The 26,889-nt window shown below is 39.8% G+C and overlaps 1 protein-coding gene across 11 annotated transcripts in view; it reads right to left on the bottom strand.

The window, feature by feature from the left end:
• Positions 1-26,889, bottom strand: part of ABLIM1 (actin binding LIM protein 1) — a 189,960-nt gene that overhangs the window by 29,658 nt on the left and 133,413 nt on the right. For 7 of the 11 annotated variants that reach the window (XM_082764171.1, XM_082764169.1, XM_082764175.1 and 4 more), the window contains exons 7-14: positions 26,369-26,456; positions 21,716-21,774; positions 18,961-19,023; positions 15,562-15,609; positions 11,317-11,394; positions 8,755-8,910; positions 4,199-4,234; positions 2,777-2,906 (exon numbers count right to left, since the gene is read on the bottom strand). In XM_082764171.1, coding sequence (XP_082620297.1) covers positions 2,777-2,906; positions 4,199-4,234; positions 8,755-8,910; positions 11,317-11,394; positions 15,562-15,609; positions 18,961-19,023; positions 21,716-21,774; positions 26,369-26,456 — 658 coding nt within the window. The remainder of the gene's footprint in view (positions 1-2,776; positions 2,907-4,198; positions 4,235-8,754; positions 8,911-11,316; positions 11,395-15,561; positions 15,610-18,960; positions 19,024-21,715; positions 21,775-26,368; positions 26,457-26,889) is intronic. The other 4 variants (XM_082764173.1, XM_082764172.1, XM_082764167.1 and 1 more) reach the window with 2 other exon arrangements.

Below are 26,889 nucleotides of genomic sequence, written 5' to 3'. Positions count from 1 at the left end.
CACCTTGGTCTCATTCAGGCAGGATTTGTAGTTAATTTTTAAATATGCATTTTAAGAACATGAAAATAATTTCATATGCTAGTTGCTGTAGGGGTTGTTACATATTACTTTAGGAAGAGGCTAAGTTAGGCACGTATAGGCTCTAAGCAGTAGATGATAATGCTTCCCTCTGTATTTCTAACAGGGAAATTGCTTGATGACTTGTCAACTAGGGCCCTTAGAAATGACATATTTCCTCTAAGAAAGGACATTATGTCTATTCTACCAGAGTTTAAAGTGTAACGGCACATTTCAAGGCATGCTCAGCTACGCAGCCAATGATAACCTTACGAAGATGCACCTCATTAGCTTTGACAGAATGCTAATAAATCTCCAGCCCGGAGGGTACTCCTTGGAGAGGCCTGGCTCCTTACCTTTGACATGGGGGATGAAGTGGTGTCGGAAGGGGGAGTTGGGGCGGGAGTCATGGTGTGCGGAGCTGAGACTGCTAGTGCGCAGGTATGACAACCGCTGCACACCAGTAGAGAGCAGCTCTGCGGCAGCAGGGAATCGGGGGGCAGAACAAAATGAAAACAAAGAAAAATAATAAGAGAAAGGCAGGGAAGGAGGCTTCAAAGGAAGAAAAAAAAGGCATTAAACAATTAGGATTCTGAAAAGGAGGAAGGAAAAAAAAAAAAAAGGTTAAAAGACGTACCAAAGGGTTCATAAACATTAGACAAAGTTACAGCAAGTAGTTGAAGAGAGGCTCAGATTTGAACTGCATTACTAATTCAGCGTAATATTTACTTGCTTAATGAGCTTCTTATCTATGCCTTGTTACCAGAAAATAGCCTGCTGCCATCATGCAAACATCACAAACATTGACGCTCAATTAGTTAAGAGAGCAGCTGTTTTGAAAAGTGCCTGACCAACTCCACATCAGTCAAGAGGCATGCAAGCTGCCCTCTATTGTTTTAAAGCATTCCAAAAATGCTGCCAACGTCAGCTAGGGCATTATGGAAAAGGCTGCAAACTTTTTCAAAACTTGTAGCACTCAAATTTTGAAGAACCTGATGCTGACAACGTCAACACAGTGCTTCACTTCTCTCTCAAGGGCTCGCTGGAAGCCAAAGAGGAGTTACCTGGGGCCACTGCATTTATTCAGACAGAAGTTATTCTTGCAAATAACATGATTACAAGAAGTGATATTAGGAAAATAATGTTAAATATACACATGCTATTATTTGATATGAATAATGCTGGAGGAAAATTATAAATTAACAATCACCCCAAAGCAGGGTAGCAAAGATCAATTCTACAGAATTCTACAGATTTCTGTCTGTGTCATATGAGAAACAAAAACAGGTTAGCCAAAGATGAGATCATCTGAACAGAGATAAGCTTGAACAAATATCTTCTCGGAAAATCCCTCGGGCTGTGAACTTTTGAAGATTCTACATCTGGACCCAAATTCTGGCTTGAGCCCATCCGCCCATCAAAGAGTTACACAAACAGAGCCTACTTCTGAGGAGCATCCTTGACTGAACACAGACAAAAAAAATCAATCACAATAAGGTCTGGAATAAGTCTTGGATTTGTTGATGCCCCTGATACAACCAATACAAATAGAGAAATCCCCTTGAAATTGCCAGAATCAAGAGACAGAAGTTTGCAGCTTTTTCATGCTTTATAAGTCTCTTTCAGTTTTCATTATAATGTCATCTTAAAACACAGTCATGTTGTCAGCGCTAACTATAAGATACAATTTGCTTCTGTCCCACCTCCCTTGGGCCCATTAAATAAGGCATTCACTGACAGACACAATTAGCTGCTTTCAGCCCACCCTTACTAGGAAATGGCTCCAGCACTCAAGTTCCACAGTGGTGGCTCTACAATAAATCTTTAATTTTAAAATTGCAGCTGCTATTGTGGATGGGCCTTTGGCATGCTAAGTGTTCGTCTGCAATCACCAAGGAAGATGGAACTGCACGATTGTATCACTTATTTTAAAAATGGGTCACAAAGATTTAATTCATTACCATAAAGAATAAATCAATCTTGAAAAGTATTCAATGAATTACATTTACAGATACATTTTCATGCAATTTGGGTGTGGATGAACACTTAATTTTCATGTATTGCTTTCATATTACACAACCAGTAATTTGAATGCTCTTGGAACCTGAATGACTGTACGTTCTCTGTATTATACATAGAACTTGTGCATCATTTCTAAATCAATAATAAAAGTTGTGGTTTTGTGGGTTTTTTTGTTTGTTTGTTTGTTTGTTTTTAAATGTCCCCTAGCAATTGTCCATGGTTTCAATTAAAAAAAATATGTATCTTGCAAACTATGAGTATGTATAAAAACTAACAATTCAGAATATGCTGGATTATTTATTTTATATAAATGTTTTTTTAGGAGAGAGGAATCCTACATTTGTGACTTCTCTATAGTCAAGCCATAACTTTTGTTTCTAAGATGTGATACTTTTCACAAATTCCTGAATGAAGGTTGTGTTTCATTGCTGGAAATTGTTGCTCACTTCTACAAATATACACACATTTACAAAATAATTAATCAGAAATAAAATCAGAAGATCAGTATTCATGACACTCATCAATCTAGGGCAAAAGACTGCATCAATCATGAACAAAAAACACAGGGAGAAGAGAAGATATTAAAATATGAAGCTATTTTTCAAATGACTGCTAAGAGAAACAAATGCTTCTCTGTGCCACTCAGTGACATAATAAACACTACTTTTGTACATCCTTCTAACGCAGTTGCCCTTACCAGGTCTGTGGAAATGCTGAGGGGAACGTGACATGGTGGGTGTGTAGCTGTGACGACTGTACACTGGAGAATTAATGGAGCCCTGACTGGTAGACCTGTGAATCATGCGGTCCCGAACATCTTGATAACCCTGCAGAATAGAAGCAATTAAAAAGAATTCACTAGTAAATATAAATGCATGTTACACATTTCTTTTAGCAATGCTCAACTTTTGTGGATCTGCAGATATCAACAGAAGCTACTGAAACAATATTCCCTAAGCTTTCAACCCATTTCATTATCACTGATTGCTAATCTGTTCAAAGACTCTGATCCATTTTTATAGTCAGTGTCAGAGTTCAGTCTTGGAAGGTTCTAACTGCACCTGTCATTTAGGGTAACTTTTATTAAATGTTATGTAATCCTAGATTTCCCCACGTTCCTGCGATTCCATAAGGTCAGTTGCCTGTTCAGAGGATGCCTGTGCTGCAGCACATGGCAGAAGATACTCCTGAGCCAGCCTTCAATTAGCTAAGGTGGAGACCAACAAGAGTTCAAAAGAGGCAGCTCAGAGCTCTGTGGCTTAATTTACCAGGTGTCTCAGCTAGCTACAAACAGGGTTTTTAGTACTCAAATTAGATCTGACACCCCCACCCAACCATCTGAAAACATGAAGCCTTCTTCTACAGCAAGACTCAGTTTTCTGTTTCCTGGAAAACAAAACAAACCAGAACAAGCCAAAACAAACCCAGAGCCAACAAAACAAAAAACACACACAAAGCAAAGCAAAACAGGACGAAAAGGGATGAGAGCAATTTGAATGCACAAAGAATTACATCAAATTTTATAGTCCCATTTTTTTTTGTTGTTGTTTTTAACCACGTAGCAATCACCATGACTTTTATGTGGCAAACAAACAATACTCTCCACCCCCAAAATGAAAATGCTTATGCAATAGCATCTATAGGAACCTGACAAATAACTTTACAAATATGTAATGTTACCATAGTGTTCAAAACAGCCCCCAGGGAAAACCAAACCAAACCATAGTTATGTTTCCTTCAAGGCAAAACTACAAATGTTTTAGTAGCAGCCATGTCTTCTTATTTAAATGCTTAGAGCAGCATTTTAGCTCATGTCAATCATCCATCTCCAGAGATCCTGCCTGTGGCAACCAGAAGGATCAATGTACAAGTGACCTCTGGTGGACAAGTGGCTCTGCTTTATAGACAACAATTGGGTAGCGGCACGAGCTTCATTTCTCATACAATCTGTCAATGAAAGAGTAATGTTTTCTTTTTAGAGTTAATTTTCCTTAAAATTCAATATTCAGAAAACATTTCTACGTAGCAGAAAGAGATCAGATGGGTAACAAAATCTACACCTGCATTTGCTGAAGTGAGCAATTGTAATCACAGTAAGATTATGTTCCACCAAACTTACTTCTGCAGAAGGGGTAGGTGATAACGTCCTTGGAGACTGCAAAGATACAAAAATAAAAATAAAAATAAGGTTACAGAATCATCACTGCATGTTTTGGGCTAGAAAATGGCAACCCAGACATTGCTGCAGATACACGGATATACAGCAGTATGAAGTGGCAAGGTAGACATTACTGAGGCCATCATAACACTGTAACTTGCTTTTTCCACATTGCTCAGGAACTGGTCCATAAATCATTGAAGCAATTAAAGTCTCTGGGAGAATCTTTATAAGTGTGATTAATTCAGTCAAATATCATGAAACAACATCTCTCAACCATCTAATCATTGTGGTAGTTAAAGCATATCTGTAGAGATCAGAATCAGAAAGGGTTATTAATTTAATAAGCATACCTGTTATGAAGAAATCTTTAAAGTGGAAATCCAAAGTAAATAACCTTAACTCAAAGCTTTGCATGGCGTCAGAAATAGAGAATGACTTCCAGGATGAAGCATGCTGTTCCTCCAACATGCACAGTCTGGCAAAAATCTCCTTTTCCTCAAGGCCTTACATTTCACAGCCAATGCAAAGCAGCACGTAGTTGTCATCAACATTTCTTTGATATGATCTCTCCCTAAGTTAACTTTGTATTCATCCATCTTTATGCAAGGAGCACAGACAGGAATTACAGCATGTATATTGAAAGAAGTATGCAAAAGCCAGTGGTAAGAAATATGCACAATAGTTATGAAGAGTTTCTATTACGTAGATAGGGAAACTGAGGCAAGACACCTTTAGAAATGAAGCATAAGATCATGCATAAATTGGTGGTATAAACAGGAATAAAGGGCACCTATGATTACCAGTTATGTGTCTTTTATCACAAGACAATTTGAAACTGGAAGATCAGGATTTAAAATATTTATTCTTTTATGCATTAAGTTTCCATATTACTTAATTGCCATAGCAAACATGGCAAGAGTTTATGCTTTTAAATATGACCACAGTTGTTATAGGATGACACAGCCGTTAAGACAATGTCTCAGCACCAAAACTGCTGATTCTGGTTTAATTATTACAATAATTCACAACAATATTTAGTGTAAAATGTATGCTCAATTTCAGGTAATAACCAGAAATTCACCTCTACATTTTGCAGTGTGAGACCATTAACTCTCACAGAGCTGTTAATACTGGTGATTATTGCAAATAACCAAATTTCCATAATCTATTGAGGTTGCCTACTTGCTCAGGCAATGTAAATGGTTGTCACAGGAATTTAAGACTGGGAAGGCAACCCAGAAAGTGACTTGCTGATTCCATGACCAACATTTCAGGTATTTCCACTCATCACTATCTAACATCACCTCATTGCTTTTTGGGAAATGGAACCACCCTCTGCAGCCAACTCACTGTTTCATCACGCATAGGTGAACTGCTGTATTTTAAATTCTGAGTCATGTTTCTTCAGGGCTTATGAAGTCTTTTAAAATCTGTTCTGTTGCACAAGTCTTTACACTAGTCAGTTCAAAATACGCTCTGCAGTAGACTGTGAAGACAAAGTTCCAGAATAGTAAGCCAGTGGAAACACAAAATTATATCTTCCAGATTTTAAAAACAACATCAACAAACTTTGGTAGAGCTGTAGTGAACAAGTTTACAGCAAAACTCCCCACAGCAGGCTCAGTCTTCTGTCACTTTGAGATCTACAGGGCTGCTCTGATGCCTGTAGTCATGTAGATCACTGATTTTTGGGAAATTCTGGCGTGCAACATTTTGGCCATCTTTACAGGTGTAATTTTACAATGCAACTTCCAGCACTTTGTTCTGATCTCATTTTAATTTCCTTTTTAATGAACTACCAGGTATGATGCCTGCTCCATTTTGAATCATCTATCACATTAGAAAAAAGCAGTTTTCTCATTTTACAGCAGTTTATTTACTGAAAGCTGCTACATAGAGTCATTGCTCTCAGCTGACAGAAAACTAAAACCAGAGAACACGCAGGGTAACATTGCTTCTCTCAATATTTATGCAGCACAAGTCAGAGATGATGAAAGATTTGATTCCTGTGTGAATCAGGTTGCTGCTAGCATGGCAGAAGTTAAAGGCCTGAAGAACCTGAGGAACTTTGACTTTCTAGAAATTTTATCATTGCATTAAGGGTCAGTCTCAGTAGCAATAAATAAATAAATAAAAGTACTGATTTCAGGCAACCATCTTCAGACAGCCACAGAGCACTAGCAGGCTCATTTCTCATCTGTTTTGTCTGAGAAACTAAACCTCCTCTTCACGGCCTTCTTGCTGCTGGAGGATCTGTAACTCAAGCATCCAGTATCTTTAACTAAAATATCCAGTTCCCGCTAGATGGTGCTATGTGAAAGCGTTTTTCGTCACAGGTTTATAGAAAAAAACAAAATTGTGATTTAACTGAACACCACAGATTATCGGTGAGAAACTTTTCAATGCATTTCCCTTCCATTGCAATGAAGAATAATGTCTCCTGCTGTTTCTTCACACTTTCTGTAGCTGAAGTATACAATTTTCTTGTAGTTTATTCCCTGTAATTTAAGGATTATCTCCACTACTGGGTTACTTTTGGTTGCTCTTAGACACCTGCCTTGTATACATACGCACATCTTTCTTACCTGAGTTTGATTTTTTTATATATATATTTCTTTTAATTTACGTAAAGAGCATCTCTAGGGTGCAAGCTTAAGGTCAGGCTCACCTTTTATTTAACTCCACCACATGTAAACACTTTACAAAAATAATGCAGGCTAAATTACTCAGTCTGTAAATCCCTGCCATGACTAAATGTGTCACCTCCTTTGCTTTTTAAGGATGATGGTAACTGATATTTGAAGATTAAGTGTCACTCATATACACCAACACAAACACAAAGTAAGAGATCACTCCACCCCTGATGGGCTTATGCTTTCATAAGGGAAAGGGAAGGGAGGAGAAACAGGCACAGAGAGGCGAGGTGAATTGCCCAAGGTCACAGTAGTCACCAGTAGCATTGGGTAGAAAACCCAGATCTATTGAAAAGATGGTGAGAACCACTTTGTATCGGGAACAAATTTCTGTAGTCACAAGAAATTAATTGGATTTAATGCTGGTGATAACACAGGGTAAGAAAACCCCAAAGGCTTTTGCTTATTCCCGGAACAAGCATAATGGCAGACATATGCCTTTATCAGTGAGCAGCATCCCCTTAAGGATTAACAAAACTGGGCGAAATCAGTTCTTCTTCTGTGACTAACGAGAGATTTGTGTTTGTAGATGGTTCTGTGGAATGGCTCAGATCTGTTGGAACTGGTCAGAGATCACCAATGCATCTCACAGGAGTTATGAATCATACGTCAGCTGGATTCGCTGCCAGCCTGAATCTGAGGGCAGAAATTCTGTAATATTCTGACCTATTAATCACCTATGGTATTCCTGAGATAACAGTCTCCTGAATTTCCTCATGTTAACTTATAATATAGCTCATAATTTAAGATTAGCCCTATGAAATATCAATAAACAAAGTACAAAAGCAGAGAAAACCAATCTATTCGTGAGAAGAATGCTTTGCTAAGAGAGATCATCTTAGTCACTTCATACCATCTGTGCCTGAATGCTCTACTGTACTTCCTTTTTCCTCAGCATATCTTCATACTTAATTCAGTTACTGTCAGCTAAATTCACTGAGATTGCGAAGAAGTTTATTTCCACACCCATTAGATTTGCATTCTGGAAACTAGGTTTACAGTCAACTGGTAATACCTGACAAAACCTGCTTCATGATCTGCATTTAAACCGTGTTAACAGTGGTGGCAGCTATAGAAGTTCAGCTGAGAAAACTGAGGGACCATACAACCTGAAAGATACCTTTAAATACAAAATTAATAAAATAAATGAGACGATTGTTTCTCTTGTTGCAGGATAAAAGAATCTACTAAATGTCAGGAGTTTACAATGTGAGGCAGCTATTTCCATACTGCAACTAACCTGCTTTTCCAGGTGGAAGAGCACTTCATCCTGACCTATTTCAAATTTTATCCTGTATGTATGTCTGGCAAAGTGCTCTGGAAATATATTTCCCTTTGGCATGCAAGAGTGAAAGCATTCTGCTGCTCATAATCCTGTTACTGCCACAGAACATTATGGTATTCCCCATATTCTCTTGTGAGCACTGGTGCTCTACAGCAGCGTGCCTGGTACAGAGCACAACACCAAGCTGGCTTTTGCCTTGTGGTCTGGATTTTGCTGTACCCAAAAGCTAGAATATGCATGTGAATTATGAGCAGAGACACACACAAACAGCCTGCAACCTGCTCCCTGTTCCTCTGTCAGCAGCTAGTGTTAATGCAGGCAAGAAGTGGACCTGTGTGTTTAACTGTGCAGCTTCCCCACATAACACATCATCATCACTGTCCCCGTTAAGCCCAGATCAAACACAAAAAGCACTTTGAACAGCAGCAGCAACAATTCTAAAGAGTGTCAATTAGAAATTATTTCAAAAGAGGATAGAAGCGTAGCAGGCTTTGAGTAAAGCTTATAGCAGAATTGGTTGCTTGTTGGTTCATTACCTCTCCAAGACTCTGTCTCTCCTGTCTGTCCTCGTAGGCGGAAGTGTAGAATGGCTCATAAGTAATTAGGTCTGGACGTTCAATGTCATAAATGGCCTTGACTTTGGGAATGGCTGCTAAATCCTTGTAATCAAGGATCTCATTGTCTACTTTTGCCTGAAGGTCAAAGACAGAACATAAATTAACTTACACAAATGCACTGGTAATTTCTATTTTACACAATTTATGATTTTGTGTATTTGTTATCACACTGTTGCTATGGAAAACCCTTTTTGGCACTCTACACACAAAGTGGCTGCTTCTGTTTCTTCTCCAAGTGGGCCTCCCACTAAAAGCACGCAGTGTTTTCTGAGCTTAGGAAAGAAAGAACATTGCATATACAGATGTCATACAAAAGTTGCTTATCAACAGCACTGAGCTGGAAACTTCAGCTCCATAAAAGACTCATTTTGTGGCCTAAGGCAAGTCATTTCACCTCTGCTCTTATTTTCCCATCTGTAAAATGTGTGATAATATCAATTTAGATTGCAGATCACAGAGATTGTGAGAGGATTCCATGCAGGAGACCACAGACAGAACGCCAACCTATAAATCTGCACACAAGAGGAAATACAACTCATTACAAGGAAATAAAAAGGCAAGCAGGACTAGTTGTCAGGACTAGGCATCAAGCTCCCAACCGAAATTATTATATTGCATTCATCACTTAACCTATGCACAAACTTCTAACTAAAGCATTTTTTGCTTACTAACAGGATACTATGTAGTACTAACACTGACTATTTTGTCACTATATCTGGGAGGAGATCTTGACTAGTTGGAAACTGGGAGTAGGAAATAATTTCTAAAAAGACAGTTGTACCCATCAGAAGGAGCTAGAAAGAGGTCTTACGTATTGTTTAGGGAGCTAATATCTTCTCTTAATTAAGAGAAGACTTGTTTAAAAAAAAGATCATCATACATTCTTAACTACATTACTGAAGTAAACTTGATTTTTAAAGCTAATAGGGAATATTCAATTTGCTTTTCACCTTTTCTACTAGGTATTTTAGTTATTCATAGTAGGCTGCACATGAAAACAAGGCTGATCTGTTTCTACTCACATTCAGTTCTGTTCTGCTTGAGTACTAGCACATAATGTCTTCAGATTTAAGTGAATTTACCTTCCTGAGCTTTTCTAATAACCACTGGTCTTGGTGAGTCTTAAATAATGCCATAAATTAGATACAATACAAAATAACTTCTTATTGAGAAGCACGGCTTGAAATAGTTAGGAAATCCACTTTCTAAAAACAGCCTCAAATCTGTTCAGTTTTCACTCACCAGGTATAACGAAGTACCATAAACCAATTTAACCCTAGGTAAATAGGTAATTATACTAATGTGTAATGTTTTTACCACAGTTTGTTAATGAGCTGCAAATAGGTCTGGATATTTTTAATCCCACGTAAATTACTATAGATACTTTCATGTACTCCAGATGTTGCCCTATAGACTATGTTGTTCAGCAGTAGGTGAAGCTTCATGAACTTATCCAGGTGATGTTACCAGAAAGGATGGCAGTTCTCTGGGACATGCTTTGTGGTTTGACAGCTGCAGCGTGAACACTTCTGACATACTAGCTGTTTTTAGGTTGTTGCTGAAATGCACTGAAGAACTAGCACTTATCTCAAGCTTAGGACTGGAGATCTGTAATTTTGGTAATTTTTCTGCGTTATAATACATGTAACAAATCTGTATGCCTTACATTTTCACCTATATAATCTTAAGGTTATCTACAAAATGAGTGATTCAGTATTAAGTGCAGGTAACAGAAAAGAAAGTCTGCCCTCTGTGTCTGCTGCTTCTTCCAAACATAACCTTTGTCTTTGATCCCTCATAATGGACTCTCTCACTAACTTGCCTTCCTGTCATTTTCTTCCTTAGCTGTTATCTTCCAGTTCTCCCTTGGAGAGTTGTGCAGGTTGTCTGAAGCATGTTTTACATGAGGACAAAGGCTATACGGACTCTTGAATGCATGCAAGTTCTTGGAAGTGTAGGTTATATGCATTGAAATACAGCAAGTCTGAGAAGGTTGAGCTGTTCTGTTATTCATCCATGCACAGCTGATTTCATACTCTGCCTCCTTAGATCCGAACTACTATATGACTTCTTCTGACCCTGGAAACTCCTCTGCCAAGAAAAAAAGGGCACTGACAATACTGAAGTATTGTGCTAAATACTAAAATTGGTATTAGAAGAGGAGAAAAAAAATATCCTTTGAAAATTTTGAGCAAACTTTCTGTGAATGTATTTCCAACTGCAGTTTCTAAGATCTGGTCAGGCAGCTGACCTGCCTGCCTTCTGTCCATCTTCACATCACCAAGTGGCTTCAGGAGATTTACTGAATCTTTATGTGGCCTGGAAAAAGCCTGTTGTGATATAAACTATCCCTGTAATGGTGCTGAGAATTTTAACAATTTAATCACTGAAATGAAGGCATTAGCATCAGTATAGATATGATTTATTTGAGCATGAAGTATTTCGTATTCAAGCAGCTCATTCATCAGGAGAAATACTTACATAGATAGTGTGGCCTGGTGAGCCAGGTATACTGGAACCTGGTCTGGAATAAATACTTTCTGATGATGTTCTCGTAGGCTGAAAAACAAACAGGAACTTTTCAGAGGCAACGGAAGCAATTAACATTGGTAACTTTGGTTTTAAGTGAAGAAATCTGCACACATCTTGAAATTAACTGCATTTTTGGGGAAAAAAAAAAAAAAAGTCAAGACAAATGCAAGCATTCTGGCATATTTCAATCTTATGAGGCAGGTGTGGGCTTTTTTTTTTTTTTTCAGGGGAAGGAGTGTTGTGAGAGAGGAATGAGGTTTTCTAAATCATACAGTGTAAAATACCGACAACAATAATGAAGAAAACCAAACGACACCTGCCAGAGACACTGCAACGAGCCATATAACATACAGTTCAGGATAGTCCTGCTGGTCACTTTATCAAAATGTTAGTTCACAAACAGCTGGAGATTATAAGCAGCCATTGGTTCAGCAGCCAAAATTGTTGAGAGAAGCACAGCACACGTCATTGCTTTCCAGATGTTCAGTCACTGGATTTCCATTATGAATATGAAATTGAATTCAGCCCTTCTCAGTAGAAAGACCAGAAATCTTTGGCTTGGAGCTGTTCCCTGCATCTGCAACACAACTTAGATGCAACCTGAAAGCTAAACTGTTGGTTGAAATTTCATGATTCCCCAACACTGCAAAACTGATGTTTAGTGACAATGTCCTGCAAACCAAAATTCAGGAGAACAGCTGCACCCCTGCAGAGTGAGTGCTGTCACACATCTAGCAAGTATCTAGCAAGTATCTAACACTACACTAGTACTGAACAGACACTGATTCCCTACGGGAAGTTTTGTGAGAGGAGACAAAATAACTTGGCATTGAGATGTGGGGATCCTGAAAACCTGACAAATTTGAAAACCATTTATTTAATCGAAAGTCACTCAGGTTATTGGGGCAATAACTTAAATATAGCATACATGCAGCAGACAAAGGTAATCAGAGATCCCACTTCCACTTGAGAAGCCATTTTTGTTCCTTAATTGACTGTGAAGAACTAACTCCAATCATAAAGTAATGCATCAGCAGATGACTCTGAGAACACTAGTGCAGTAGGTTATTTCAAAGTCACCAGAAATTAAGCCTTCTTAAGCAGTCCTTATCTCTTGTCTGTTTGTGAAAATGTACTAAGGGAACTTCCAGTCACATACCGATGAGAAACAAGGCTAAACAGCTTGGTTCACTGATTTTTCTTAGGAAATATTTGGAGTGAGCAAGGCTACTGGACATTTCTCATCCTTGAAACACTCTCAGACTCTTTCTACCTTTAATTTCATAGCCAGAAAAGCTACTGGAACCATCCTTATAAGAGTGCTGAAGACTAGTCGGCGATCATACAGCAGGAGTTCTCTGACTGCCTCTGTGGAAATGAAATCACCATATGCAGGGAGGGTCAAAGGAATAAAGGGCTTTGAACACATTCCACCAAAAAACGTGAAGATCCAGATCAAACAGAGCAGATGTGGCTATGGAATGACATGGTCACCAATCCCCTTAGGAATACATCTGAGAATGCCTTCTCAGCCAGACCTCTCCATGTTCCTCTCTTTTTCCCTCTGTAGCTGCAAATTCCTATATCCCAAAAGGGAGCACAGAAATTTCTCAGCTGTCTCTTAGTTCCTTCCATGATGAAATCGAAGGAAAAACAAAACAAAACAGTCCTCCCCCCCCCCCCCCCCCCCCCCCACACACACACACTTGTTTGATGGAAACGTTACAAGGCTAAAGCTGACTATTGCTGAGAAACACTTCATCCCCTTTTCATTTCGCCATTTCACGCCACTGAGTGAAGACACATGTAACGTGCTGCTGCAGTTGCTATGGAAAACCACTGTTTTCATTACAACACAGGGAACACCATTAAGCAATTGAGGTACTGTTAGGGGCGTCTCTGTTACCTTTCACTTTTGGCAGACATGCTTTAAGAGTTTTGTCTGATTAATTTTCCCTCTTGCAGGAAAACAAGCATGAGAGCCAGTTATGACTTCTTCTAAACTGGCGCGTCTTCTGGGTTGCTTTTCCCTCTGGTTCTTTGTAATCTCTTTAGAAAATTAGATTTTTTCAGCCCTTGCTTCAACTCTAAGTCCCACCTCTTAGTGTAACTGCTAAAATCTTCTTCAGCAAAGAAAAATTCCCTTCTGCTTATCACTTCAGTGAGTTTATTGAATACAGTCAAATACCCTAAGATGACAATTTCAGCAATGCCCTGCTAACAATTCTCTTATCTGCTCTTAATTCAGGAGTACAGGAGCAGTTGTCAGATGGACTGGCAAGCCATAGCACCTGTTCTTCATTTCCTCTCCGTGCTTCTGCTCCAAGTTCCTCATTACTATCCCATTAACATGGCCATGAGCCAGATATGACACTCTCTAAAACCAGTTTTTTATTTTCTGTGACAGTTCCTGTGTACTCCAATTTGACGTGGAGTGTCTCAGGAATTCCACGTTCCCCAGGCAGGATACCACCCTACCTGAACACACATGGGTTATCTGCTGAGCAGCTGAATGCAAGCAGACCTTCTACTCTGCGCTTCCTCCATCAGCTCCCAGTCCTGTATCTGGACTGATTTTACAACATACCCTTGAACTGAGTGCATGGAAGAGGACTTCTGCATCTACTTTCACTCTTGCTGCCTCACTTTGCCCTACTTGTTTTGAATTACACAGGCTGTTTCCATTGCAGATGGCTATTCTCTGTAGACTCTGCTGTTTCCCATATGGTCTGGAATCCTTCACAGATTTGCACCTTCCCCTAAAGACAACTGCTCTGCATTTAAGAACATTTCTGCTCTTTGCCTTAAGAAACCTACACTGAAGATCCCTTCATATAAACTGTTCGTCTTGGGTAGTTTTAGGCTATTAGACAACTATAGCAACCTATAGGCCTATACTAACTCCTGATTGAAAAACTGTGACTGGGTATGGCTTCTATTACATTGTACATTATGTTTTCATTACCAGTTGAGAAACCCTGCCTCTGTAGCACTACTTTACTACTTAAACAGGTGGGAAGAGAAACAATCGATGATGAATTCTCTTCTGATGTAACCGGTGTAAATCCCATCCTAGAGAAGAGCTGGATCAGAGCACAAGTTAAAACTGGACCAGTGGCAAACCCTGACCTTCACTGGAGATATCACATGAGCATTTTTGAACACATACAGATAAGGAAATGAGAGGAAACCTCCTTTAATATGAATGCATTCCTCTAGTGGTATTTCATTCCATCACAACAAACCTGTGACACTTGTTCTATACTCCCAGCAACAAAGTTAAGCTGTCTTACTTCTGCAAACGGGTCTGGAATATTCTATGCATAACCATGCTTGTTCTTTAAGGATTCAAATAGAGCTTTTCATAATGCCACTTTTTTCAGAGAAATTTAAATCAAATCTTTGTTAAGAACTACAACTATTTTTTTCTTGTGGCATGGTCATTCTCCACATTTTTTGACTGTAGAAAAGGTGTTTCTTTTTTCTTTCCTCCTCCACCCAAATAGACATAACACTGGTAAATATATTAATATGGGATGTCTGTACCACATATAGGAAGTTTGTGAATGCATATGAAAAAAACAAACAATAGAAGCTCATACATATCATTAAAACAGGTCAGGAAGAGAACCAAATCACAAAGTAGCTGAAATATATGTAAGACTTTTCCGTATTTCCCACTTTATCACAGACATTTTTATGTTTTTGATCTTCATTTCATGCATTTGTCCTCAACGCAAAAGTTCTTTACCAACTTCATTTGCCGACTGGCAGAGGTAATACCAACTGTCATGCTCTTGATGCTCATCCTGTTAGGTTCATTGTGAATTTTAATGCTCAGTTATCATACTACCCATGCATATGCCCCAAGTTAATTAACTCATTATTTTATTATTAGATTACAAAGCTTAACATGTTCATCTGCATTTACCCCAGCTTGTCATGTCATCATGCATGGCACATCATCTAAATACATAACTTCTTTTAAGAAAAACATCCACACTAGAGCCATTCACATCATCCAGATACTGCTGTAATGTGGTGGCTGTGGCTTTTTGAAGTGCAGATGTTCAAAAACATGCTCTACAGTAACTTACAAGTGCAGGCAACCAGATCAAAACTGATCCCAAGAACATCTGGCCAAACAGATGCACTATTGTTTAACAAAGGCATCGTCAGCGTTGTTTACAGTACCTGCCTTAGTTTTTTGATAGAGTTCATTATGCAAGGCGGTGATAATAGCTGCAGAAGAATGAATATGTTTTCACTTAATAACATTGAACATGACAGTTTAAGCAAATTCTCTAAACCTCAGAAGCTACTGTAAGTGAAGCGTATTTATAAATAAGCTAGAAAGAAGATCAGGGTGTAATTTATTCTACTCAGCAGCCACAACTTTGCAATAGCAAAGAATTTGGCAGACCCAGTACAATACTTGCTACTGGAAGTACCTGCTTCAGCAACTGCAAGGCTTTACAGAGGATAGATTTTTTTTTAGGTCTTGGAACCAGGGTTCACTGGAAACAGGTTTCCCATGGATTTCAGTAATTTTCAGTGGCAGTGTACAAGACCAATAACGCACCTCAGTGCTACAGCATTCATTGTGCCTGTCTGCCAGTTGAACTGTGTCCTTCTCTTTACAAGTGTGTTACCTTCAAATGCACGCAGTACTTCAGTATTTCTCTTTCTTAAAAATCTACAATATATGTGCATCAGGACAGAGCTAGTGAAAAGGTTTACTTCAAAGTCACACAGACACATATTAATAGGTTACAACATTTTTTTCTCCCTTTTCTAGACAAAAAGGCCAGAAAGGAGAAGGAATTTTCAGCACAGTCATTGAAGGCACGCTGCTACCATATGTAAGATCTTTTACAAGACTACTCATGCAAATGTAGTCTTCACCAACAGTAAGCTGAGTGGAAAGCAGAAAAAAAAAATGAAGTGGAAAGTCCAGAACGTACTGAATTCAATGGTCAAGTTCTTACAGAATTCACAATATTTGGTTTACTTCCTCAAAAATTCTTGAATAACTTGTTTTTTTTTTTTTTTTTTTGCTGGTAGGTAGCAAGCATCGTTTTAAGAACACTACAGTCACCTTTTAACTTAAGAAATTTTCCCCTACAATTTAGTTATTCCAACTTGCTGGGTTCCTTCTTATATTTAGCAAACATTTAACCCCAGTAAACATGGGTCTCAGTCCACAGACAGCTGCCCATGGCAAATGATTAGCAATTACTTCAGAGGTGATTTATATTTCTTTTATGTTCCTTTATACTGTTTTGCTTTCTTTCTTGCACTGCCCTTGACATCTAGCTCCTAGTGAAATGCCTAACTTCTAACTTCCACTGATTTCAGTGGAAGCTCCAGTACTCAAGTCTGGCAGCTCAGTACTTTTGTTGGGATGTCGTAGATGGTGGTGTTGAAGCCTGATGTGTGATCATTGCATCAAAGTGGCATTTAAAGTGCTCGGAGTAAAGTTCTGTTTGAATCACACACCAAGGATTGTGTTCTCCAAATTATGTACACCATCCAAACAGCTTTCAGCAGGGTTATCGTGATGAAGAGCTGCAGTAGGCATGCACCTTCTGTCTTGCCTGTAATCTGCCACCATATTAGCAACAAAACACACACACAAAATGGAACTCATAGGCAGCAGGTTCATCTGAGGCTCAAAACATCTTCTAACTTCAGTACCAAAGTTTGTTCATAGATCTAAGAGACTGTCAGGTATTTCTGCTTCTGGCTAAGCTTTTGTGACCCGTTTCCCACTAGCTGTTCGGTACTCAGCTGAGTCACAATGTCTCAGACCTCTGAAGTCAGTATCCAGGGACCTACAGGATCTCTGAAGCATGCACCTCCATCAACAGGTGCATACTTCAGAGAAACAAGAAACATCAACAAGACTGAACCACCATGGTCTGGAAAAAGCTGCAGATATTATTTACAAAACAAGCACGCTCTGGCTTACTATGTGCAAAAGGCGTTTGCATCAAGCGTGCTCTGGTAAAGTTAAAAACTATAATTTTCATGTAGATTAAAGACTTTGGCCTGTCTTTACAGCAACAGCAGTGATAGCATCTTTGTGTCTACTCTGCAGAAGTGCACTTAAAGCCAAAGTCTGCCTTGAATTACACTTTGTATAATTAGCCTGTAAATCCAAGCAGTATTAAATACTGACTAAACTTACCCAAGAGGATATTATCTGACCCTAAGCTACTTGTATCCTATACAGTCTGCAAAGCAACAACAAGAACATACCTTGATTTTGGCACGGACCACTCCTATTTTTCTGTGCATGTTTTTCTAATAGACTGGATAGGATTCATTTTTCAATCCTAAGGCTCCTGGGTTTCAACATTGGAAACTCAGACTCCTGCATGCTAAACTGACTGCAAGAAGCCATTACACTGGCCTAAAAGATGAGTGAAACAGTCCCCCAGATTGCTTTCCTTACTCTCCAATATCAGATCCCATAAAGCCTAAAAGTGCAGAGACAATGTCCTCCTTAGGAGCAGTAATAACATAACTTTGTAGCTTTATTTTCTTGATATATATTCTGTAGATAAGAGAGAGCAACATTCAAGAGGGGTTAATACATTGCAACATCCAAGTGAACTACGTGAAGTCCTTTGCAGGACAAAGGGCACAGGCCTGGCAGTGACTGCTATTGAATCCCAGCGCTGTGTTCAGCCACGTAACGCTGCCCTGCAGACTGCATCTAACACAAATATCCTGCCCTGGCTGATGATACAACTGTGCAATGAGAGATGTGAAGGCTGTGTGAGCAGGCAGTGAAAGTCCAGTGGCAGGGAATCTATCAGCCTGTCTGCCTACTGCTAGCCTGTACTAAGTCCTTATCAGCACATTTTTACTTCATCATTGGGTGAAAGCTATACAACTAGACAGCAGATACAACCAACAAAGAAGCAATGCTCTGAATGAGAAATGGAAGTAGGTGGTGGTCTCAGGTGCACACCAAACTCAAGGAAGTCTGAAAGCAGAAGAATCAAGGAGGGACAACCTCCTAACGCCAACATGGATGTGCTGCTGATTATGGAGAGGCCAAACCCTCTGGGGCAGTGCTCAGGACATGCCCAAACCCAGCATTTTGTAAATATTTTCTCAACTGAAGTTTTCATCTGTATTTGGTTAATAATCATAAAAACAAAAATGATATAACTGATAGCATTTTTCCCTCTAAAAAACATAAACCATTGTTCATGGAAACCTGACTTCTTCCCTTCAAAGTCAGATACTTTTTTACCATTTTCATTTGCTTCATATTTGCACTCTTAATTTTTTCCTTCAGAAGAAAAACTTTCAATGGCACTGGAAGAAAAATACTGCAACCCCCAAAAGCTCAAGTTAATCTAAAAAAAATAAATTAAGCATTTCATTAAAAAAAATGAAAATGTGAGAATTAACAAACACTGGACTACATGATGCAAAATACAGAATCAGTGCCCAGGGTGGCAAGTGATAGCAGGAGAGCTATGTGACAGAAGTAGTAGCAAGCACAGCAAATGACAATAACCAAGAATCTTCTCAGTAAAGAAGATTGTTATCAACACTGAAAACACAACAGCAAACCTCTGCAGAGCGTGGTCTGCGCAGAACCAGACTCTTTGGATAAAAGAACTCAGATGAGGAATGCTGTCATGAAACAGAAAAGGGAAAAAGAAGAGTGAAAAGGAAAATAGTTTCCCCAGCCCGTAAGATTTATGTTACTTATTGGTTCCTGTAGAATCACAAACCACCAGACAGTTGTTAAAAACAAAATAAACAACAACAACAAAAATAAGCAATTTATACTCTTGTTACATACACAGGACTGCTTTACTGTGTTTTGTCTTTACAATCCTCTACAAATAAAAACAGGAGGAAGACCTTAACCATTTTCATGAGCTCCAATTGAAATACCAAGCAGCTAAAGTGCTGATTAGTTTATATCACAATTCAGAACTTGCTGAATACTTCTGAAGTGACTTCCACGATAAAAGGGCATTTTGTTTTGTTTTGTTCTACTGGGAAAGGAAACTCAGCAGAGAGGCCATGTCACTAACTTTTTGCAGAACCACCAATAAATCCAGGCCCGACCCTGCAAGTGGTTTTATCTCATATTTGGCAACTCACAAACCAGATTCTGATTCTCTTATCAGGTTGAAGTCTATGCAACCAAGAAATCGACAGTGAATCAAACCACAGTTCATAATTTAGTGGTGACATGTTCAAATAGCACATAGTTCTGTCAGTTGTTTAATATGTTTCTGTACCTACCTTTTTGCTACTGCCTTCATTTGAGTCTGCTGAATGAAACATGTGGCAAAGTCATCTAAACGAACTCAAGTGAGCAAGTGAACTCAAACTGATTTTAAAATAAGGTGTCTGGTATTTGCAGAATGCATACAGACTATCTGTGATGTAAAGCTGAAGCTAAAAATCCTCTCTCTCTCCAGCTATCTTCAGTATATTGCATTTCCTGATACCCTTTTAAGACATCTGAAACCTCTGCATGGAAGATCTCCAGGAATAAGGTGGCCTTGGATAGCTTTGCCATAACATTTCTCATGTTCCCTTAATAAGCATTCTCTCACTTCATTTGTCTTAAATTTCCTGCAAGCACTCACTTATGCAAAGTCTTGCAGGTGGATGAATTTATTTACTTCATTCACTTCAATTAAAATCAGCTGAAGAGGAAGAAGATTCACATGCTTGAATGTGTAATGGAAAAAAGGAGAAGATACTTGAAGAGGACTTTACAATTTCCATGGGGAATGGAAATAAACCAACAGAGTTATAAGGCCAGCTTGGAGAAGGTTCATAAGGGCAGCAGTGTAGTCAGGAATGCTTTGATAAGGCTTTTGGGTCCAAGTGAAAGGGACGTATTGTACCCCAGCCATTCACTGCTAAGCATAAGCATTCTGACACTTAAGCAGGTCCAAAGCCCTGTCTTACATTCAAATTGTTAAATGAGGAAGAAAATCCAGAGCAGCATAAAAAGTACTGCAGTAATTAGTTAACATTAATAAGGGAGCAATCTAATTCTTTGGAGTTCTCTCTTTACCTTCTAATTACTGAGCGCTGGCATAAACAATCTGTCTGCTCCTTGGGTGATGCAACAGCCCCACGCCTACTCTGGAGGTAATTCTGTCTCTTACGTGGTAAAGTTACAGCTGGTTTACGCTATGATAAGAGGGTCACTGAGAACAACATTTATGCAAGTGACATAATGCTACATGCTGGAAACCAAAGGCCAGGACAGACTTCTGAGAACAGCCAGGGAGCTTACTGACTTCCTAAGTTTCCAAGGCGGCATCAGGCCCACCTCCTTGCAGCTGGGAGGACTGAGTACAAAATCCAGAGAACTTTATGAAGGAAATTTCACAGGCATATTAAATACGTGGTCATCTATGGCCAATTCTCCTTCTGTATTATCAGTACAGCCCATGCAGATGTGAACTCTGCTCAAGAAAAAGTTATCAGTATGCTACCTACGTTCATAGTAAATTTGCAGAACAGCGCATCTAAATAAATTCTGAAGGCCTGGGTTTCCTGTGAATGACCCACACATAGAACAAAACCCACAGGATAACCTCCATGCCAGTGCCTCTCATTTTCCTTGTCTGGTAGACCTTTTATTCACATGAAGTCTCTAATATTTATATTCAGAAAAATTAACCAAGTTCAAAGAAACTACTGAGACATCAAAGACAGTAAATTGTCCAGGAGGCAAATTAGTGAATATAGGCTTAACATTAAAATTACATGCAAAAATCCAGGCTATAATGTTTATCAGTGCAATGTTATTCCCATCAATTTGATTAATCCAGAAACCAAGTAGGGATATGTTGAAGTGACCCCAAGGATAGCTGCAACTCTTCTTGGCATTCCAATTAGGATCCTTTTAGTCTGGGGTTTATTTGTATGAAGAGTCCATCTGAGCTAAATGCTGTAAATAACTGCACAGAATGGGATAACTATTGAGAGAAATTACACAGATGTGCAAAAATACTAAGATACCCTGTAGTACTTGCTCTGTTCACATTTTCCTCTTAAAAATCTCTCCCCAAAAATAATTGATATGATTACCTGTCTTAAAGACAATGTCACATCTGTATGTCAGTAAATGATTCTATCTTTATATCAGTACACTGAAACAGATACGTGAAGATGCCTAAAAATCACACCAGTACCTCTGAAGTGCTGTCACAGTTATTCTGCCAGCATGGTGACAGCTATGCAATAAGTAAAGAAGTAAACATGGACAATCAACTCTTTCAAATACAACGTCCAGTTACTGTGTGTGCAAAACATCCAGCGAGTTATTGCCACAAGTTCAGCTTACCCTTAGCTTCTCTTCGGTCTTAGTGGATTGCTTACAGTCGGGATGCCAGACAGTGGAACCTTTGGGAGGTGTAAAAAGAAGAAAAATCCTTACTCAGATTAAAACAGATGATTCCTGGTCATGAAAACTTAGTCATGAAAACAGAACCCCTTCACTGCGTCAGACTGTGAAAGAGGAACACAAGTGAAACAAACAAACCAAACCCTCAGCCCAACTACAGCAGGCCCTTGTGGAAGCTGTCAAAGCACTTAGCACACATTCTTAATTAAGTCAAACACCCCATAAGCAGCAAGAAATGCAGCCAGCACCAGCTGGAGGAACTGAAAAACTAAGGGTTCTTCTGGGGAGGATGGAGGGTAAGGGCCATAGTGACCTGATCTGCTCTTCCCTTACGTACCCCACCATGCATACAAAGGAAGTTCTGGTTACAAGCCCACCAATACCAGCAAGGTCTGATGACTACCTTAAGCAGTCGGTGCCGTGCTCAGTTATTGTGAAATATTACTGAAATATTGCAAAATAGCACCTCTTCCCTGCAACTATGCAAAATGCAACAGGAAAAGCATATATGGAGCAAAATTAGAAAAAAATCATAACAGCAGTCAGTGCTGTATCGTGCCCTGCACCAAGCTGGAGAAGTCAGTATGACTATTGGCATGAAGCAGTACGTGAAGGAGCCTCTCTCAAGATCCAAGTGTACTGTACTTGTCACTGGCACACACATCGCTTCTGCTCCTTGCTCTGTGAGGTCAGTGGTATGTGTTGTATTGGATTTCTGCATGGCACGTTCCAGCCTCACATCCTTTAAAAAAAAATCAAGGTCTCCACTGTCTGTGTTCCAAAACATGGGATTTTCTCTTACATTGTGAAAATGTAAATATCCGTCCGTGCTCACGGGCTGAGCAGTGCTCAGGGCAAGGGGCACTTCCATTCCACTTCAGTGCTCAGGAACAGAGCACGAACTGTGGTCACTGCTGGGAAGCTGCTGGCAGGTTTTAGCCAAACTGAAATGGAGCAGAAGCTAATGCTGATTTGTAACACTGACTGCAGCTGCAGTCAAATTTAAACTTCAGTCCAGCCACTGCAAAGCCAATACTGAGCCTTGTCTGCCTGCAGGAGGGAGCTTCACCTTCACTCCGTCCACACAGAAACCAAAGGGCAGTCCAGGTCTCCTGCTGGTGAATATTAGCCCAAGTGCAGCCAGAGGACACCCCACCCTCAGAGCCACTGAGAGGTACGGGTCAGGGGCCCTGGACACTTTATTCTAACAAGCCCTTACATGGCTCAGTACAGAAGTGAAGAGCAACAGGAATGATTTCACTTCCCAGCAGCACACAGCATAATCATCATCAGAAGACTGCAGGGAACACTGTGATTCTGGATCAGGGCCTGAGATGTTTGGCTTCGAGTCTAAGACAAGGAAGAAGAAACTGCATTTGGCAGGCGGGGACGATCAGATAACAGGGAGAAGCGCACCGAGAGCCTTCTCTGTAAACAAACAGCAGCTTCCGAGCCAGGACCCCACAGCGCCAGCAAGATCAGGAGAGAAGCATGGCCTGTGCATTTGCTTAGGAGATCAGGCAGATCCCAGCCCTCAGGAGGAAGAGAGTTTGTGCCATAAAGCTGATGAGTTAAGACTCAGAAGGTTTCAGAATTTGCAAGTTCAGTTACAAGCTTCCTGCATGACCCCAAGAAAAATGTTCTCTGCTCCTCTGTACCTCAGTTTCTTTTCTATTAAATCATTCCTATCATCAAAGGAAAAGCTATTGCTGAAATTTCAGGCAGCGTTTAGCACAAACTAGCCCAATTTTAGGAACACCCACCCCAGGAGAATGCTGGAGCTGCTGAAGGGGAATGAGAAATGCAAGAAGGTTTGGATATAATTTTCACGGTGGAACTTAGTTACCAGTTGTGAGCTTTCTTTCACAAAAAATGGTAAGAAGTTTTAAAAATATGAAATTGTAAAACCCAAATCAGGTAAAGCTGGCACAAGAAGTAAAATGCAAATATTTTTTCATGACCCTGAACTATAGCTTGTAGATTTGATTCACCCAAATGTGTCTCACTATTTTGAAATGTTTGGAACTGTGTAAATTCTCAAGCTGCATTGCCCTTCCTTTCCCTAACAGAAGCAGTTCAGCAAATTGTGGCTAATCCCACTCCTAATGTAAGTTTGCTCACTTGGCAAACATCAACCAACACATTCATTTATTCAGCTTTTTGCTTTGCGTGTACCGCTGATTCAGAATACAGTGCTCTAAAAAGCAGCAGCTCAATTACACAGTGAATAAGGCTGAAAGCCTGTGTAAGAATCAAGAGCAGCAGCAGCCCTCTGAATGCTAAGCAACATCCTAGCTCAGCAACAGCCCTCTGGGATGATCCCTATAATACAATACTACTAAGGAAGTCCATGGGAAAGAGAAAGTTTCTGATGCTACTTCCTTGTCATTTCCCTGTGAGGGAGCAGGGTGAAGTCAGAGTGCTTCTGCTAGCACTACCTAAACCATCCTTAACATAGGAAGCCCCAGAATGGTGGGTCTGGTTTTGTGTTTTCTTTTTGCAGATTTGCTTTTGCACATTCCTATTGCAAGTGACTAACAGAAACCTACCAGGCTCCTCTACTTATACAAAGCGGTACCAACACAGTTTTCATGTCTAGTAGAGAGAACAACTAGAGATGAGAAGGAAGCTTCCTATTTTCATATATTTCATTGGTAATGTAATATTGGTTCTGGCTGGTTTTTATTTCAGAGAAATGCTCTGAAGGATAATATTCTGCACCCTAGGGGGAACAATTTGGATGGAGTCAGGATATCCATTTCAGCTGAGAGCTCTGCAGAGGAAAGGCTTTCAGGTCACCTTAAAGCCTTAAAAGCATGCTGAATTCAGCAAGGAAAGCTTTGTCAGGACAGTCTGGAGTACACTCAGCAATAGCATTACTTGGTCAGAAAACAGACTTATACAATAAAGCAGTGCAACTTGGGCTGCTGCTCCTCCACTGAAGCACAGTGTGCATGGGGGACATCAATTCACCATCATGGGACAGGAGATACAGAAGTGTGTGTAGCTAAGAAGAGAATGACAGCAGGTCAAGGAGCCAGGTATCTCTTCCCGTCTCATATCACCTAAACTTTGCCTGGACAAAAATCTAGCCTTGTTTAAGTACTTCCTGCCTTACTGGGATCAGCACAAGTTTATACTGCAGCCTGCACATGAACTTCCATTCTGTGCTCAACTGGTGCAAACTGCATCAGTTCATCCCTTGCTGCTATTAAAGTAATTTCTGAATTAGTCTGCTCACCTTGAACTCTGCCTGTCCTTTATCATACTATCATGTGAAGAAACTAAGATTACCACTTGTAAGATGCTGTAACTGCTGCTTTCAAATTAGGCTTTCCAGTTTGCCATCAGAAAGCAGTAGTTCCTACCCAGCCCTCTTTCAGCCTCTCCTTGCTCTGGCAATGAAGTGCCGCTACACAACTGTGTATCTAATTCTGTGCACAGCTGGAATAAGATGATGCCTTACAAGGCCAGTGAGATTAGAAAAATGGACTGCAAGGGAGGACAAACTGTAAAATAACACAAATTAGCTTCAAAGGAATTCCTTAACAATGTTATCTTGTTTTGGAATTCCTCCAGAAGGAATCTGTCTCCATTTTTTCACGAGATAGCTGCCATCACACTTTCATCATTTCTTTCCTACACTTTTACAGGCCTTTCAGGTGCATCAAGTGAGTTTTCTAACATAACTACAATACACAAAATCCCGATCCGCAGTTACCTTTTCACTTTGATTTCTAGATGTACAAATGCATATTAGATGTCTTTCTACCAATATTAATTAATACTACAGCAAGTCAGAAAAAATAATTGTAGCTTAACAGCTAATGTGCTACCTTCTGGGAAAGTCAACAGAATTCAGTTCAAGGATGTTTTTCAATCAAAGAAAGAAGCACATTCTGTTTTACATGAAAAGATTAAGGGAAAAAAAAATGCTTTGCACCTGGAAGTGAGTACAAGACCGCTAATAATAAAAAGGAAATGGAAATGAATATATGAGAAAGAAGTGACTTCAGAAAGAGACAAATAAATATAAATGGGACTAAAGGAGACACATGACCAGATGAACGGGAAATAGGCAAGGCAAGCAAATATAATTAGGAAGCAGAGGAGACAATCTAATGATGCGCATGGGGGATGAGATCTACGTGATTCAAAACAAGCTCACTGCAGTGTCTGGAAGGCTTTTCATTGCGTTTTACAGTTTGAAGAGTGGTCCGGAATAACAGAATTCAGGGGAAAATTACGTGAAATCCTCTCACATTGTCTGATAGCTCATCCACCAGTCTGTACACTAAGCTATCTGTGAGAAGCCAAATTCAGACGCAGCCTAATAATTTTTACCCTTGTTACACAGCTTTTGAAAATACAATCTGGCTCAACTCAGGTATAGAGTCACTGCAAAGCCATCATCATGGCCATTTACTACAGTGAAAGAGTTCAGTAAAAATGTTTGAGGGCACCGTAAAGAAGAAAGGATGGCTGCTGTCCACCATGTCCACACTGCACAGGGATAGCTAATAAAGTGCTGAGGTCTGTAACAGAAAAATTACCAAGCCTGACTTTCTGGTTTTAGAACAGAGACGTCCTTACCTTGCAGATACATTTCTTCTCCTTCCGTGAACATTTGGTTGCACCTGCTGCATCGTGCACAGCTTGGATGATAATGCTTGTCACCGGCCTAAACAAGAAAGAGAGATGAAGGATCAATGCACTGTAAACATTGCTCACAATTACACTGCTCTGTGAGCACTTAATCTGCTAACAGACCACTCTCATTTTTCCTCTAGTTCGCCTGTTATAATATGGCTCTGATGATGTGACAGCAGCTATGGGAATGTAAGACCTGCCATTCTGGCTCGGTGCAAAGGTCCAGCATCCTGTCCTCAACAGAGGCCAGCAGTGACTACCCAGGGTAAAAAGCTACAGGAACAAGACAAGATAGAACAGCCTTTCCTCTTCACACCTTCCCATTCAAGTCATCAGTGGTTTAAATACTTCCTGGTGAAAGGCTATGCTCCAGTCTATTCTCCATGATTTTGCCCGACAGCTTTTTGAATCTCCACTTACCAGTCCAAAGCAATGAATGTTACACTGCAGCTAGACATCTGTGC

This window comes from Aythya marila (assembly GCF_965140915.1).
Source record: "Aythya marila genome assembly, chromosome: 7".
NCBI lineage: Eukaryota > Metazoa > Chordata > Aves > Anseriformes > Anatidae > Aythya > Aythya marila.
Note: the sequence above shows the minus strand (reverse complement) of the source record. Positions and strands in the feature narration are given on the sequence as shown.